At 41.0% G+C, this 17,394-nt stretch overlaps 1 protein-coding gene across 4 annotated transcripts in view; it reads right to left on the bottom strand.

Annotated features, from left to right (window-relative positions):
* Positions 1-13,010: 13,010 nt before the first annotated feature.
* The window catches only part of STRA6 (signaling receptor and transporter of retinol STRA6), a 219,810-nt gene continuing 215,426 nt past the window's right edge, over positions 13,011-17,394 (bottom strand). For all 4 annotated transcript variants that reach the window (XM_073579469.1, XM_073579468.1, XM_073579470.1 and 1 more), the window contains one exon: positions 13,011-13,455. In XM_073579469.1, the coding sequence (XP_073435570.1) occupies positions 13,295-13,455 (161 nt within the window). In that variant the 3' untranslated portion in view covers positions 13,011-13,294. The remainder of the gene's footprint in view (positions 13,456-17,394) is intronic.

The raw sequence follows: 17,394 nt of genomic DNA, 5'->3' as shown, positions 1-17,394 counted from the left end.
AAGTTGAATGTGAATTCCATGATGGGCCAACTGTGGATATAATATGTGAAGTTCTATGTAAAGAAAATGTTCAAGTTATCCTGGACTATGTCTCCATTACAGGGGGTCACCTGGAAGAAGGGCCATCGCCACCTGGGCAGTGCCCAGGGGGACCTGAACCTGGAGACGCAGGTACGCTGAGCAGTGTATTACAGTTTTCTGTGAGGGAAGGTCGGGACACAGATGCTTCAGTGTCTCTGGCCGTGACTACAGTCCTGGCCTCCCCTTACACAGGGACATGGTCTGATCATATCACAGCTCATGGCCAGGGGGAGAGAAAAAATTGCTCAGACATTACAGCACGGGATTGCAAATGTGACTCGCCCCCAGAGGCCGTGGGGTACTCGGTGCCGGGCTTGTGGATTTCTATGGGAGATGTCACAGTGGCAATGATCCGGTCCGTGGCCTCAGGCGGTCAATGTAAAAGGGGTAGAGAGATGGGGATAAAGTTATTGAGATGATTTGTGATGCCACCTGTGGTTCCTGGTCAGTTTGACCAGCGCTGCAGGGTTGCTTCTCTGGGACAGATGTTATGAGGCAGCAAGATGTAATAGCTCCCCACAGGTAGAGCTGTAGTCCCAGGGCAGTAGAGTCTTGATGAAGAGGGTGCAGTGTGAGGCACAGAGATGTAGCAGTGTTGAGTAGGTTGGCGCAGGAAGAAGGCAATGAGACAGCTAGGTGCAGTTCCAGTTCTTTACTCATGTTCTCAGCACAAGCAGGTATCCGCTTCAATGCTGCGGTCTCCAGATCAGGGGCTCAGCCAACTCCCAGGCAGATGGAATTAACCTTTCCAGCTCTCCCTTTCGTGTGTCTGTTCTGAACGTCTCCTCTCTAGCGCTTGTACTGAAGTACTTGTAGTTGTGTGTTAAACCCAAGTTCCTCCTCTCAGATGTTCCTTGGAACTCTACTCGCATGACAAGTGACTGTAGCCTGCTTCGGGGACTCCATCCGTCATGTCCCGGCTCACACATAGGTTGCCACCGTGTCTTCGAGTCTTTTGTGGGAATAGAGTGGTCACAACTCCTATTCCTCCGGTGTCTGCTGCTGGAACATTAGTTTCACAAACGGCCTCGGGGACCGGACCCCGGCCATGCGCTTCAAACTTCAGGAAGGGTTCTGCACTGACCCTAGTCCTTAGTTCTCTTCTTCTCCTTACGTTCCATACTAAACTATCTTCCTTTTGAAGAATCAGGCTTTCTATGGCTCTTTCCTGTGCCAGCAGCTCCTGGTCACAGGAGTCTGCTGCAGCACTTCCTTCACTCCATCCCTCTCTCGGGATCTTCTCTCACAGACTGACCCTTTCCTAATATTCTCCCGCTCTCATGTGCAGTCTAAGCCCCACCCACCTCCCAGCACTCTTCGTGTTCCAAGCAGGGAGCCATGAAGGTTGCTCTGCTACACTACTGTGTTTGTGAGGAATGCAGGTGTTGGAGGCTGGCAAGGTGTTACCATCTTTCCTGGGGAGTGGGTTACTACACCTCAGGAGGAGGTGCAGTACATCTGTGGCGACTGAACCCTCAGGGGCGCCACAAATGATTCTTTCTTTGAAATAAACCATTGTTTAAAAACAGGCAGGGAAATGTTTTACCTCACAGAATGATTGCCCTCCCCTGAATCATATGTAGGGGGGTCTCATGGGAAAACAGACACTATTTTAACTTAGATTTCTAGCTATTTACTTCATATCCCCTTTTATCTTGATTTGGTTTATAAAAGGTTAATTTTCACTTTAAGCTGTGGGGTCACTCATGAGCTGTTGCTAGCCAGTTTTTCTTGTTTTATTGGCGCCTTTTTCCTCCCTTCTGATTGGAGGATTGGAAGTTGTTGACAAGAATTTTCAGTATAAATAAAGAGGTTTTGTCAGTTATCCTCACTCTGTGAGGTAAAAAGAAATTTCCCTCCCTCCCCTTCATATTTATTGTCGCGATGTATTATTTGAGGGGAAAGTCACCCAGGTGTCTGGGTGGACTGGTGGATTGGTGGTTCATATTTATTGGTACTGGGCATTTTTAAGTATTTGATTGGTATTTATTATGAACCTTTTATGTCACCCTAAATAAACATCGCGGCCATTATTAATCCATAATTCTGGTGTCTGAGTCATTTATTTATTTATCAATTAAAAATGTAATATTCATCGAATGTGTTTTGTTTTCCCATGAATCAGCTGTGATCCCATGCTCTCCTGTCTGTATATTTCTCCCCTGCCCAGGAGATGTGGTATGATCAGATCATGTTCCTGTACGGTCAGACACAACAATTACACAGTACACAGCAGGGGAACATTTATAAGATTATCTCAGTACAGGAACATTTTATTTCAACACATCCAACTAGGGAAATTATTATTATTATCATTATGACAAGATCTATTGATTAAAATGAACTTTTGTCCGAGGGAAAACCCCTTTAAGGAGTGGTGTTGCCTCTTACTGTACCTGAAACAATCCAATTCAACAACTCAGAAGAGTCCTATATTCATATTTATCCTTCATTTTTACTTGAAAATCAGTCAACTATTAGCAATCGTGTTGAATTTGCCCCCTGCAAATCCGATACTTACGAGAGGATCTGTGGCAGAATCTGAGGCTGAAACTGAGATCACTGCAGTAAAGATGCATTTTTATATGCCAGGGATACAGGGATACAAATATTTAGCAGATTTAATACTAATCTAATAATAATCTTTATTTTTATATAGCGCTAACAAATTCCACAGCGCTTTACAGTTTGCACACATTATCATGAGAAAATCCTCACCAAATTCTGAATGTGTGAACAGTGTACTACTGCTTCCTCCTGTGCCTCCTAAACATTCTTTTCCTATTTCCAATGCATATTGTCAGACTTCATTTTAATGTACACTATCATCTGTTTCAATGTCCTTTGCACATGGGATATGATATGAATTTAATGTGGAGATATTTCTGCTCCAGGCCTATGTCTCACACATAGTATTTTCCAGCTTCCTGCACAGAGGCTGAAACCTGTCAGTCCCAGATTGCTATCATGTTGCTCTGTAACTCCTGCCTTCCATGATTCCCAGGGGCATTGTCACTGTACAAGGGCTGGCACTCTAGAGCCTTTTTTAGGAGTAACCTTGGCTTCTCCCCCCACCTCTTGTCTTCCAATTTCCTTTCACACTGTCTCTCAATTATTCTGTCACATTCAGGAATGGTGAATAGATGTGTGAAGTCTGCATGTGATACAATGGTGGCAGATGAACAATTGCTAACAAATCACCTGACAAGAGGCAGAAGGAATTTAAATAAAGACATGGGTACAGAAGAGATTACAGAGTGACAGATGAACATATCACATGCCACATTTTGCGATTTGGTATTTTTTAGCTCACAAAACAACATTATCATTTCTACTTAATTCACATATGATGGAATTTTTTTTTCAAGATTTAAAGGGAATCTGTCACTAGTTTTTCATTTATAAATTTTGCCCTTCACCTTTATGATTACAACAATGAGGATCCTGCATCCCCTTGGTATCCTCCGATGTGCCCATGCATACCTCAGAAAAGGTGTTTTACTTGTACCTCGCTGTATGTAAATTGCACAGTCTGGTCCAATGGGTGTTTCCACATTGTGTCAGTGCAGTCCCGATGCCTTCAAACACCACCCCGATCCCTGCAAACACCGCCCCGAACCATGCATGTAAGTGGATGGCGTCTCTCATTCATTCACGTAGTGCCTGAAGTCTCATGCCTGTGCAGTGGAGTCGAAGAGTTGCAATGGAGTGCTGCACTGTGTCCTAATGAACAGCCATAGATTGCATCGTGCAGACATGGGACTTTTAGCCCTATGTGGATGATGGGTCCGAGGTGGCGCTGATCAAAATTTGAGAAACACATCGGACCGGACAGCGCAATTTACATACAGCGCGGGACAAGTATAAAACACTTTTTCTGAGGTATGTAGAAGCACATCTGAGGATATAAAGGCATTGAAGGATTCTCATTCTTCTGACCTTAAAGGTTATGGGCAAAGTTATGTTACAAAAAACTGGTGACAAGTTCCCTTTAAAAAATAATATAAAGATCTAACGGACAATACTCTATACTCCTCCTTCTAGACCTGTCCTCTGCTTTCGACAGAGTTGACCACTGCCTCCTACTGCAGATCCTCTCCTCCTTTGGCATCAAAGACCTCGTCCTATCCTGGATCTCCTCATACCTTTCCAACCGCAAATTCAGCATCTCCCACTCCTACACACCTCCTCATCCCACCCTCTCTCTGATGGAGTCCCGCAAGGCTCTGTTCTAGGACCCCTACTCTTCTCAATCTATACACTTGGCCTGGGGCAACTCATAAAGTCCCATGGATTCCAGTACCACCATTATGCTGATGATACACAGATCTACCTCTCTGGCCCAGATGTCACCTCTCTGCTCTCCAGAATCCCGGAGTGTCTATCAACCATATCCTCCTTCTCCTCTTGCTTCCTCATCTCAATGTGGACAAATCTGAACTCATCATCTTTCACCATCTCACAGATCTTTCTTACCCGACTTATCTACAGTATAACAATTGACGACATCACACTTTCCCCCGTACCAGAGGTCGGCTGCCTCAGAGTAACCCTTGACTCTGCCCTGTCCTTCAAATCGCACATCCAAGCTCTCTCCACCTCCTGTCGCCTCCAGCTCAAAAATATTTCCAGAATCCGTCCCTTCCTCAACCCTCATTCTACTAAAATGCTTGTACATGCCATCATCTCCCGCCTCGACTATTGCAACATCTTTTTCTGTGGCCTCCCTGCTAACACCCTCGCACCTCTCCAGTCCATTCTTAACTCTGCCGCCCAACTAATTCATCTCTCTCCTCGCTACTCCTCCGCTTCTTCCCTCTGCAAATCTCTTCACTCGCTCCCATTCCCTCAGCATAATTACTAATGCTGACCTACAAGGCCATCTATAACCTGTCTCCCCCATATGTCTCTGAACTAATCTCACAATACCTTCCCTCACGTAATCTCCGGTCTTCTAAAGACCTCCTTCTCTCCTCCACACTTTTTTGCTCCTCACCCAACCGCCTCCAAGACTTCTTCCGAATAGCCCCCATCCTCTGGAATTCTTTGCCCAAACACGTCCGACTATCAAACACAATCGGATCCTTCAGATGGAACCTGAAAACCCATCTCTTCAGGAAAGCTTACAGCCTGCAATGATCCCTGCTGTCTCCTCACCACTACTGGAGGTACCGCCTCACCATCACTGGAGCTGCTGCAACCCCCCAACCTACTGTCTCCTTCCTCACCATCCTGTAGAATGTAAGCTCGAAAGGGCAGGGTCCTCTCTCCCCTCCATATCAGTCTGTGATTGTTTGTTTACTGTAAGTGATATCTGTACTTTGTATGTTACCCCTTCTCATGTACAGCACCATGGAATCAATGGTGCTATATATATATAAATTAATAATAATAATATATAGGTGTGCGTCAGCTGGTCTCAAACATCTGTAAGATCCTGCCCACTTTCAAATAACTAACACAGAGTCTGTGTTGTCATAATGGCACCCAGGTATATTAAAAGTTGTTCTTGACTTGTTTTAAAGGGAATCTGCTAATAAGAAGACCTCCCCTCCATACCTCATATTTCAAAGACATGTAGGTCTTGGAAATATAAATCCATCAACACCTTTATATGTTCTATTTGTTGCTGTATTCTTAAGTATTCTGCTTTTTATTTCAGAGATGTTAAAGAGGTTGTCCACTACCTGGACAACCCCTTCTTGATCTAAATATCTTGCCCCGATAAAATTAAAAAACTATACTCACCTCCCGTGCTGGCGTAGTTCCAGCGGTATGAGCACTAGTAGTCATGAGGTCTTCGTGTGGTTGTTGTGACATATGACCCCAGCGCCCAATCAGTGCTGGCATCACTGTCCCCGCCTTCGTACTGATTGAACATGAAGAGGAAGCCAGGACTTGCTGCCCCCCCTTCTTCCTCTTCATGTTCAATTTGACAGGAGGTGGGGACAGTGATACCAGGGCTGACTGGGTGCCAGGGTCACGTGTCACAACATCAGCACGAGAGCCCCAGGAGAGCAAGTGATGACAGTATAAGATTTTTTATTTTTTCTGGGCCAAGCATGGGGTATGAGAAGAAGTTTTCCAAGTAGTGGACAACTTCTTTAAATGTTATGAGTATGACTGAGCTTCTGCCTCCTGAGGTTGTTTTCTCTTCCAGTACCAGCCTTGTTTAGCTTGATTGATAGCTCACTGTCTGTGTGAGGCCAAGAATATCAGAAAGTGAGCTGTAAATCATGCTAAAGATGCTTGAGCTGGGCGGAAAAGCAACATAAAAGGCACAGGCTCATGAAGTGCTCTCTCACACCCATAGCACTTAACATTTCATTTGCATATGAATTAAAATGCTAAGTACTAGGGAATGTAGCTATCTACATGCAGATATAAATGCTAGTTTTTTAATTTGGGGGTTTATATTACTGACAGATTCCCATTAAGGAGGTTACTATTGACCATATTTTGTAGATAGTGAACCCAAGAATATGTTGACATATCATCCACATTTATATAATGGCCATAGAAATCTCATGAGTGTAATTAGTTTTAAATAGCCTATTTTATACAGGGAGTCGGCAGTCCAGCCTTCATGTTTATTCATAGTGAAATCTAAATGCCAACAGATTGTTCTCAGAACTGGCACTCATTCAGTCCGGAAACTGGCAATGACCCATCAAATATACAGAGCTCCTCATTTCCACATTTTTCAGGACAAATCCTGAGGGTATCAAAGCTACTGTCATGGTTTATATCATACTCGATAGTTCCACTGATCAATGCAGATACATGATGGTCCACAAAAGAACATTCCGTTAGATGAGAACATGCTGTGTTTAGGCCCCACCACTGGATGATTTAACTGAGGTTTAATAAAGTAGTAACACATATGTTCTGTACTCACAGTGATTTATGTGGTTGCATGCATCTCTTATATTACTTTTGTACATTTCATGCATTCCAGTAATGTTTTAGTAGGTAATATTCACATTGTTTCCTGCTCTATTCCATATCTTTACTTCCTTTCTAGTATTATTCATCCACCTCTGATGTATCAGATGAATCACACACTGTTCATGGTTTGGGTAATGGTCTTAGTCATGGCACTTATGTCTTGTTTTCAGTCTGTGTATTCCTCTCTTCATCCCTTCCCTCCCATCCTGCCTGTAGTCTCTCACTCCAGTGCCAGTGATTTCAAGCATTGCTCTCCATGTCACTGCACACATCTCTCTTTCTCTCTTGCTTCCTGCATATCAAGCTGGCTCTCCCCACCACTCTGTCAAATCCCCCAGGCTGTGATACTTGGAAAAGCTTTTATCGGAGGTGTGATTATTATCTGACCTCAATCTGACAGCTGAAGAAGGGGAGTGTGGTGGAGTGAGTAGGGGGAGCATGCTAAGGCCGGGAAGGGGTTAAAAAGGACAAGGATGAAGCATGCGAAGATGGAAAATGAATGCAATTACAACACAAAAATGAGAAGCAGATGTGAAAAACATGAATTGAAAAAAATCTATAGGAAAAAAGCAATATTATATTCATTTCAGAATTGAGAATGTATGTCATAAATCATGACTAGCTTGGATAAAGCACCATGTGAACTTTTTAAGTTCCACACCAGATAGATTATACAAGCAATGTGGCATCTTAAGATGAACTTGTGTGAGATGCATTTACCAACCTATTCATAAACTAAATACACGGTTCCAAAAACAACTGTATTGTGCAGGGTCCCTGGTGAAAAGTTCAGCTTGGACCCATCAGCCTTACTCCACCCCCGATGCAAGATCTCTTCAGGACTACAGACAGTCCTTAACCTTTAGATACATTTTTGGGGTCTTTTAATCTGTATAACCATCTTAAATACAGATGTAGAAGTCGCCAATATGATAGTTGGTCTGCACTATGGCAAAAGAGTAGCATGCCTACACTATTTGTGTACCATGACACCAGTCCAAATTGAATGAGAATGTCCGAGCTGTACATCACTATAGACCATAACCTGTTTTTAAGCATTAAGTCATTAAGCCAACTCCCAAGTACCACGAATATATGTCTTTATAAATGATATGATATGGGTTTAACAATGTGTCACACATGGATATGGCAACATAGAAAAAGTAGGAGGAATACATATCACACAATGAACAGCATAAGAATTATCAAGTGAATGAAAAATAATACTGTGTGAGATGGGACTACACTACTAACAAGTCATATACTTTGGTAGGCTTAATAAATTAGTACTTGACATTTGGTGCATCTTTCTCTACTTGACTCTTCTTGAGTACAAGTTGCTAGTCTTAATAAATCACTGGATATATCATTCATGAGAATAGCTTCCACTAAACTAGGGCATGCCACATGACTTCATGCTGGAACCGAAACACCCCAATAACTGGGATTCACTGCTGCCAATGATCTCACAGTCTGTCACACCTAGAGCTAATGTTATGTGATAGTTACCAGCATGTACAGGCACGAGAATGCCACGTGAAGCCCGGAATGCCCAGACAACACAGTATCCATGATAAGTCCCATTGAATTGGTGACTATATTTGAAGATGTTTCCTTTTGTATCAGCAAACATTGATATTGTGATAAAGACCCTGGATGGGTTGAAACGTCGTAACTTTGGGCCATATTTCACAGCAACTTGTAAATATGCCTGTTTTCATGAATAATAAAATCATGAATCACCTGAATTAAGAGTGTGCGATGAATCTCACTGCCATGCCCTACTTTATAAGACTGCTAGTCCTGTGTTTTTTTCCATAATGCAGAATGACCCATAAACTCATTCTGCTTTATGCACTTGTGCCACCTAGAGGGCGTGAAACCTTGGCCTTAGGCCTCTGCCATAGCAGTGATCAAAAAGTGAAAAATGAATGAGAAGATATCATCAGGCCCTGACTGACCAGCCTCAGTACCTTGTGTGCTGGGCCTCGAGACACCAGCGGCTTGCTTAAACTTATTTAACCCCTAAAGTTATACCACTACATTTGTGCTTTGTGTACCTAAAGTGACTACCAATAATTGCCTTCTTAATGTTATATAAAAAAGTGCCTTGATTAAATATTAAAGTATTATCAACGCTATGATCATAAACTGTGCCAGTATCTAGACATGGCATGTACCTCCTGGAGTATATGGATCACTGTTTAGAACTAGGTATAAAAAGTAAGATGTTGAAAATCTATCTTTATAGTCTCATTTTGATCAAAAATGTTCTAACACAGTTTAGATCATGTGTATTTGTGTAATTGTTGTGTACCCTGTCATATGCAACTTTGTTACATTTTGTTAGGGTTTTTCCCAATAAAATCCTCTAATTATAAAAAATCAATTCCAATTGCAGTTCCCAGGACTGTTTCTCAGAGATACAATATGGCAAAACCATCATGAAACTTTACTGCTGTTTGGAAATGGTTCCTCCAGTGCTGAATGTATTGATATAGGCTTATGCATTACAACAGCCCCTAGTTATTAGTGCTAAGTTAACATTTTATTGCACTTTTAATTAATTAGAGTCAAGGGACTAAGGGGCTGACTTAATTATTGCTGCTATTTAGTATTACTGGTCAACATAGGCCCATAAATGCACTTTGTGGTATAAGCTATAAAAAATGAGATTCCCACTGGAAATAAATGCCAGCAGCTAGGTTACATCATCCCAAAGGTAGTATAATAAAATACAATTTCATTATAAAGGGAGAATATGCCATGAGCATGAATGTTACTCACCTAGGCCTCCTCCATAAAACACATTCAGCAAGAAACAATCCTGATGTTTTTAGCTTCAGGATTATATTATGGGGAGCTCTCCATTACTAGCAAGAGTTATTCTATTTGGTTTCATCTCTATATTTTGACCCTATGAGATTGATGTGTGTGCTATATGAATATACTGTAAGTAATACCTAATATACAGCATCAATCAATCATGCTTATTAGAAAGTTCAGCTACAAAGTGTTTAAATTGCTCAGGATCTAGTCATAAATGTAAAACTAAAAGAAAGTTTGTAACATAAATCTAAGAAATGTGTATATTTTCATATGCATCACGAGGAAAATCAATTTAAAGAGGTCGGACACTACTTTTTTACTGATGGCTTATCTTTGGGATATGCCATCAATGTCTGATCGATGGGGGTGCAACACCTGCCACCAGCTGTCATTGTACCAATGGTGGTTGGAAGTTCTCGGATGCTGCCAGAACACAACAGCTCTGTCAAAACTTTAGTGGCTTCGGCGGAGTACTGCACATACACCCTCTACTCTAGGGTATGGGTCTGCAGCACCCAGCTGTGGCCACTATATAGAAATGGTGGAATTGTTGTGTTCCAATCCTTTAAATATTAAGTAATGGCCATGTCGCTGTCACTAGCACCAGTGGCAGTTGGAAATTCTCGGATGCTGCTGGAACAGAACAGCTCTGTCAAAACCTTAGTGGCCACGGCTGGGTACTGCACATACACCCCCTTCTCTAGGGTATGGGTCTGCAGCACTCAACTGCTGCCACTAGATAGAAATGGTGGAATTGTTGTGTTCCAACCCCTTTAAGTATTAAGTAGTGGCCAACCCCTTTAAATATTTTGCAAGAAATGTTATGACAATCTATAAATGATATTTTGACGGTTCACACTAGTTCATTGCACTTTATGTTGCTAACTAGAATCCCATGTTGTGTTTTCGATGAGACTCTAAAGGCCAAATCAGACTTGTCCACAGATGGGAGCTGAAATGTAGACATTGCTGGGAAACTATGTAAACATTATTTTGGAAGCAGATTTCTTCCTTTAGAAGCAAAGCAGTTTGCATAAACTGATTCTGGACTCCAGGCACTGACAGACAGCACACAGCAGAGGAGGGACAACAGGCTGCAGAATTTTATGCTTTAACTCTGGCTAAAGGATTTTGGGCTGTTCCCAGCCTGTTTGAGGAAGAGAAAAAGACAGTCTGAGTTTATTTTTGTTATCCAAATAGCGTGGGAGAACGCTGTATTCAGGTAAGAGGAGTAGGATTGTGTACTGTATATTGCATGATAGTATTGCTGAGAAAGAAGATAGAAACAGATAATTAGGATGTAATAAGCCAATATTTACAGCAATGTAGATATTCCTAAATAGAACAACTGAGGAGTAAGATGACATATCAGTGAGCCCAACAGGACAGTTACACATGTATAGCGATGATAACCATGGTTAAAGTATCAAAGTCAAAGAGGGGTCGTTGTTATTAAGCGGAAGTGGAAGATTTCCTATTTTCTTGTACTCACAAAACATTTGGAGTTGTCATGTGAAAGGAAAGTGTGCGAACAGGAGTTGGCAAAGATCCAAAAGTTCTGTTGCCAAGCTGAGGAATTATGTACAGAGCGCGGAGAAAGACCGGCTGAAAGAGAGATGGTTAATATAAAAAAGGGGAAAGTATGAGAAATAACAAAGAGAAGGTTGTGGCTACAAATGTCAGGATTAGGTTAAAGATACTCACCTATAAAACAGGCGTGGAAAGTGAATTCTGGTGATAAAGTGCTTACTTGTTTGCCATCAAATGCACTATGGTGAAATGTAGTCATACTGTATATTGTTCTTTCTTGACCATTTTGTCCCAAATCTCTTTCACAGATTTTTTTTTCCAGATCATGGGCACGTTTATTTTTTTGTTTGCTGTTATTGGATACCTGTGTCTGGTGCCAAGCACATCTTGTCCAGCCACCTGCCAGTGCATTACTACGGCCCGCCCTTCGGCAGACTGCTCGTACAGAGAACTATTGCACGTACCAGTAGGTTTCCCTGAGAATCTAAATCAGCTCTCCCTATCTGTTAACAACATCAGCAAACTTAACAGAACCTCCTTTGCTAATATTTTAAAGCTGACATCACTGTATCTGACATATAACGAGATAACGACTATCCATCCCGGCACATTCCAGGCTCTAACCAGTCTGATAAGTCTAGACATAAGTCACAACCAGGTCAATGAGTTTCCTTGGACAGATCTTTCAACACTTGGAGATCTTGAGCTTCTAAACCTCAACAACAACCAACTGGTTACTATTCCATTTGGAGCATTCAACAATTCTAAACGATTGAGATCTCTGCAGCTCAGCAGCAATCAGTTATATTCATTGCCCGAAGGTCTTTTTGATCCATTGACCTCTCTGACACATGTCCAGCTGCACAGAAATTCCTTCCATTGCTCTTGCTCCTTGGCATGGTTAATAGTTTGGATTCAAAAAACTTGGACCACGATTGACAGAAAAAAAGAAATTATCTGCCTATCTCCAAACGATTTAAAGGATATCCCATTAGACAAAGTTCCTGACTTACAGTGTAGAAAACCAGTGGAAATAATTAGCGATAGTCCAGCTTGGGGTGATACTTTGTTGCTTTGCAGAGAGGTAGGAGTGCCTTATTTCATAATTCAAAAAGACGGAGATAATCAAAACTACAAAGACATTAAGGCATCAATTAGAAAATTTAAGAATGGAAGTGTCACAGTAACTCCTGCTAAGCAGGGTACAGCCTATATTTGTCATGTATCCAACTATACAACAGAAAATACTGGAGAAATTTCAATCACACTTGTTCGTCATCAAATTTCAGGTTGGCAAGTAGATCCAGAAGAGAAACTCTTGCTTCTTCTAGTGTCTGGAAAAATGGGGTCAATCACAAATGCAGGGTCATCAATTATGGACAGGCCTATGCTATTATTCCAGGCTTTGGTTTTGGTATTATGGCTAAAAGTCTCATGAGAACAATGGAAAAAAATAACTGGCTGTGTTGGAAGTTTTTAGATATTATGAATGATACTACATATGCAACAAAGGGAACATATTCTGCATATAAACTACTGTAGTGTATAAACTTGCAGCTTCAAATTCACAATTTGAAATGTGAACACCATACACATATACAAAAGACACAGGAATAATAAAGTAGACAACAAACATATTTAGTAGTATATATAAAAGACATAACAAGATTACCGAACATCTACATAACAAATTAGGTCATCAGAGTCATGTAATGTAAACTATTGATAGAAGCCAATGAAACAATGTTCTAGTGGAGAAATATATTTTACTAAACTACAAAAATAAAGGGGGCCACTATCCCCTTATAAAACCCCACCCTGTCCAGCAGTGCTTCTAGGGGATAGGAGGGAAGGAAGGTCGGAGGTAGACTATGTTACTGGAATGTCACTGGTTGTTGGCCGGGTGCTATTTAGAACGTGTGGGAGATCCATTAATGGTTCTTGATCCCCGATGGCTGGCAAGAGATGGGTTGTGGATTAGAGTATATGCAAGACCCCAGCGGGCTCGGGCTACGTGAGAACGTGCTCCCTTCAGTGGTCGACCATCTGCTGGCATCAGATGAATTCCTGGGCAAAAAGAAAAAAGTGCTAAGTAATTTGTGAAGTGGAATTAAATGGTAAACTGCTGATAAATAAAATTAAGCAGGAAGAAATCTATTTTATGAAGAAAGCAGGGTAATGATGGGCTAATTACTGCAAGGTTGGAAAATGTATTGATAGCTTTGTATGAATATGGAAAGGTTTACGCTCAGGGTTATGATATCTTACATTACACATATAGTAATATTCTTGGGTGGAAATGCCATATTGGCATGAAATGGTAGGTGACAAATATAAAGTTAAAGAAATGTATACAGTGTAAAAAAGAAATAAAAGTATGATGTCTCGATGTTAACAGGTATTGTAAATGACTGCACAGAAAATCCAACATCATACAGGGAGCAGGGAAAGGGATTACTGGTGCCTCACCGGAATCCTGATGAACACAGGTGCCAGGAACAAGTGGCTGGATACCACTCATTAACAATAGCAAAAGGAAAAAAAAAGTTCCAGCACCAGGCGTCTCTACATTAAAATCTTCAATATTTTATTACCATGTCAAGAATAAAACATCATGTGGGGACATAGCCCCTAAACATCTGACGTGTATCGAACAAAGTTCTTAATCATAGGTCTATGATTAAGAACTTTGTTCGAAACGCGTCAGTCATTTAGGGGCTGTGTTCCCACATGATGTTTTATTCTTGACATGGTAATAAAATATTGATTTTAATGTAGAGAAGCCTGGTGCTGGAACTTTTTTTTCCTTTTGCTGCTGCACAGAAAATGACTGCAGTTGTTACATAGTAAAATGATGAGAAAAATAATGCAAATAACTAGCATTAGAGATAATACAGCATTTAACATTTACTGTAGGGAGCACTGCCTAGGTATAATAATGATAATAATAATAATAATCATCATTATTATCATTATTTTAATACTGCACAAGCATATTTCACAGCGCTTTTCATTTTAGAAGGTACATATGTAAAAACACTAACTAAGGGGTTGTCCATTTTATCTTTATTTTAACAAATGTGTTGATGACTTGTTTTAGTGACACATACTAATATGTAGGTATTTCCTCTGGTGGACACATATAGAAAAGCGCCTCTGTGCAAGAACAATATATGGGCCGTTTGCAGCTTAATAGTTCATCACAATGCCCAATTCATCTGCTCTAGAGATGGAAATGGGCCCTGTTACCTCTTAGGCCCCAGTGCGGCCACACAGATTATACCAATGATATATCCGCCCATGGGTAATACCTTTTGAGAAGTGCTACTGTGCTACTGACTAGTTAGTGCAGCTTTCCTCACAGACTGTTCAGAGTTTTTGTTCTCAAAATGGCTCCTGAAGTAGAGGCATGTGACCAGTCCTGTACATGATAGCCGTCCAATAGCACCTCAAATGGGAAAGTTGTTTTTCTATTGGTGGAAGCTAAAGAACAGGTCTAGTCACATGCTTCTTTATCAGCGGCCATTTTGAGAGCAGAAGTGATTGTCAACCTGTGAGGAAACCTGCACTAACAAGTGTCATAGGAAAACCTCCCATACTTTTATACTAGTAAGTGCTAAAAAATCATGTCCCTGTTGCATTTGCTAAAAAAAAGTCCAAGCTCTTTTAACCTTTAAACAATAACTAAAGTTCCCAATTATATAGAACATTGCACTATAATCCACAGATGAGGTGATATCAATGCTGTGTGTGCCCTATTTGACTCTAAAACCAGAATATTTCTCATACTAGTAAGTATCTAATGCAATAGCGTTGTTCAGATCCTAATTAAATTAGTCTTTTCTAAGTGGTCTATTATTTTTTCAACATGAAGTTAAGAAGACATAACATCAGCACTGGGAGGGAGAGCAGAAGCCCTGATTTCATTTCTATCTCCATGCTCACATTAGTAAGAACTTGGTCTGCACATTCGCAAGCGATAAAATCACTTAGGCCGGGGTCACACTGGCGAGGAATACGGGAGAGTGAGAGGCGCAAAAAGCACGCATTAGACACGGACCAATGATTCTCTATGGGGTCCCTTGCACCAGCCATATATTTCTCATCCGTATTCTACGCTCCATGCCACTCGCAGCATGCTGCGATTGTCAGCGTACTACGCCCGTAGTACGCCAATGCAAGTCTATGGGTGCGCAAAAAATACGGATTACACACGGAATACACATGTGACTTGCGAGAAATATGCACCAGGTGTCTTTTAGAAAAGCCGGCAATTCAGTGCGCTATACAGTAAACTCACACTGACAGTTTTAATAAAGAAACGAAAGAATAGATATAGACACATAGAATACATATATATATATGCATTCTATGTGTGTATATCTATTCTTTCTTTTCTTTATTAAAACTGTCATAGGGCTCCATTATATGTCCATTTTGCAAGCCTGCGAGAAAATCTCACCATACGGATGCCATACGGATTACATACGGATGCTGACATGCGCAAAATACGCGACCACACCTTGATTACGGATGACATACGGAGCACTGTTTAGGGGTCTGTCATCCGTATTACACATGTAAAATACTGACTGTATTTTGCGCAGGTTATTGTGACCCCGGCCTTACATTCACTGTCATATTGCATTAAAGTCTGGTCACTTCTCTGAAAAATAAATTGCTTCTAATTGTGATTTTTTTTATAGCTTTAAAAAAGTGAAAAAAGCAGGATCTATGGCGGAAATTAAGGATCTCTCTTGATCACTTTGAGAAATCCATCATCTTCTTTTTGTTATCTTGTATTCATTTTTAATTAATGTGTTATGTTTTATATACAAATTGTCTCTTCAGCGAGGAAGAGGACGAGAAAGGAAGTGACAATCCTAAAAGTCAATGGTGACCCTTTAACGAGCCTTGTCACATGACTTAGGATAAAAGACAAACAAGAATCTCAATTTGCAGACACTGTGTTTCAGGGTGCTGCCTCTCATCAGTGCAAATTGTGAGATCTGGTTTGACTGAGTGAGAGCCGTGTGATGGGATCCAAGGGGTAGCGTTTCTCCTTGTGGAGAGAGACATGACAACCATGCCGAGTTGAGCAGACTTAAGCCGCAATGCTCCTCTTACGTTTTATATAGACATTTTTTCAGCACAAAAGTAAGCAAATATATACTGTACTCTCACACAGAAATATATGCCAAAAGAGTAAAGATTTCAAAGGTTTACTTATTTTATTATTACCTTAACTATTAGCCCATATATCCCAAAAATGATGTTATGTTTGGCTAAAAGGCGCTTTCAAAGAATACAGAGGTTATAAGAAGAGCCTCCCTATGCTTCCTCCTATCGCTTCCTCTGCTACCAATGATTGACAGCTTCATAGTCAAAAGACAGATCTTTAAAGCATTTCTATATTGTTTTGTAATTTTGCTCATATGATTAAGCACAAATTCTGTAACTTGGTATTACAATGGCTGGGCTCTGGTAATATAGAAGATTTCTTTTTTTTTTTGCAAATCATAACTACCAAAAAAAACTACGTATGGCCCACCCACAGAAACTGTAATGTATGTAGTGGGTCCATGGACATTGTCTAGCATAACATTTGTATACAGCTGTTACTTTATGGTTATCAGTTTGGGGGCTAGATGGAAAGAGTAAAATACAAAGTTACGTTCATTAAAGAGAACCTAACAGCTGATACATGCTCCCAATCCATTGGCACCATGTATGAGACACTGGTTATACGATCTCAACCAGGCATGTTCAACTCTGAAATTCTGTCGTGTTTCATAGAAAAACATAATTTAATAGCCTAGTTGGTCAGGCAGGTCCCTGGCAGCTTCCCTGGATTGACAGGTTGCTGCCTATATGCACATGTAGCCAGAGACCTTTCAATTCAGGAAAGGGAGAAGCCGCCGGGGACCCGCTGTCTGACCAGACTCCAGTGCGGCTTTGTCCCCGATGGCTATTAAAGTATGTTTTTCTCTGAAATGCCGCAACATT

Source organism: Dendrobates tinctorius, unplaced genomic scaffold (genome assembly GCF_039654945.1).
Source record: "Dendrobates tinctorius isolate UK_male_01 unplaced genomic scaffold, ASM3965494v1 ptg000062l, whole genome shotgun sequence".
Lineage (NCBI taxonomy): Eukaryota > Metazoa > Chordata > Amphibia > Anura > Dendrobatidae > Dendrobates > Dendrobates tinctorius.
The sequence above is the reverse complement of the archived record's forward strand: the minus strand, read 5'-3'. Positions and strand labels throughout refer to the sequence as shown.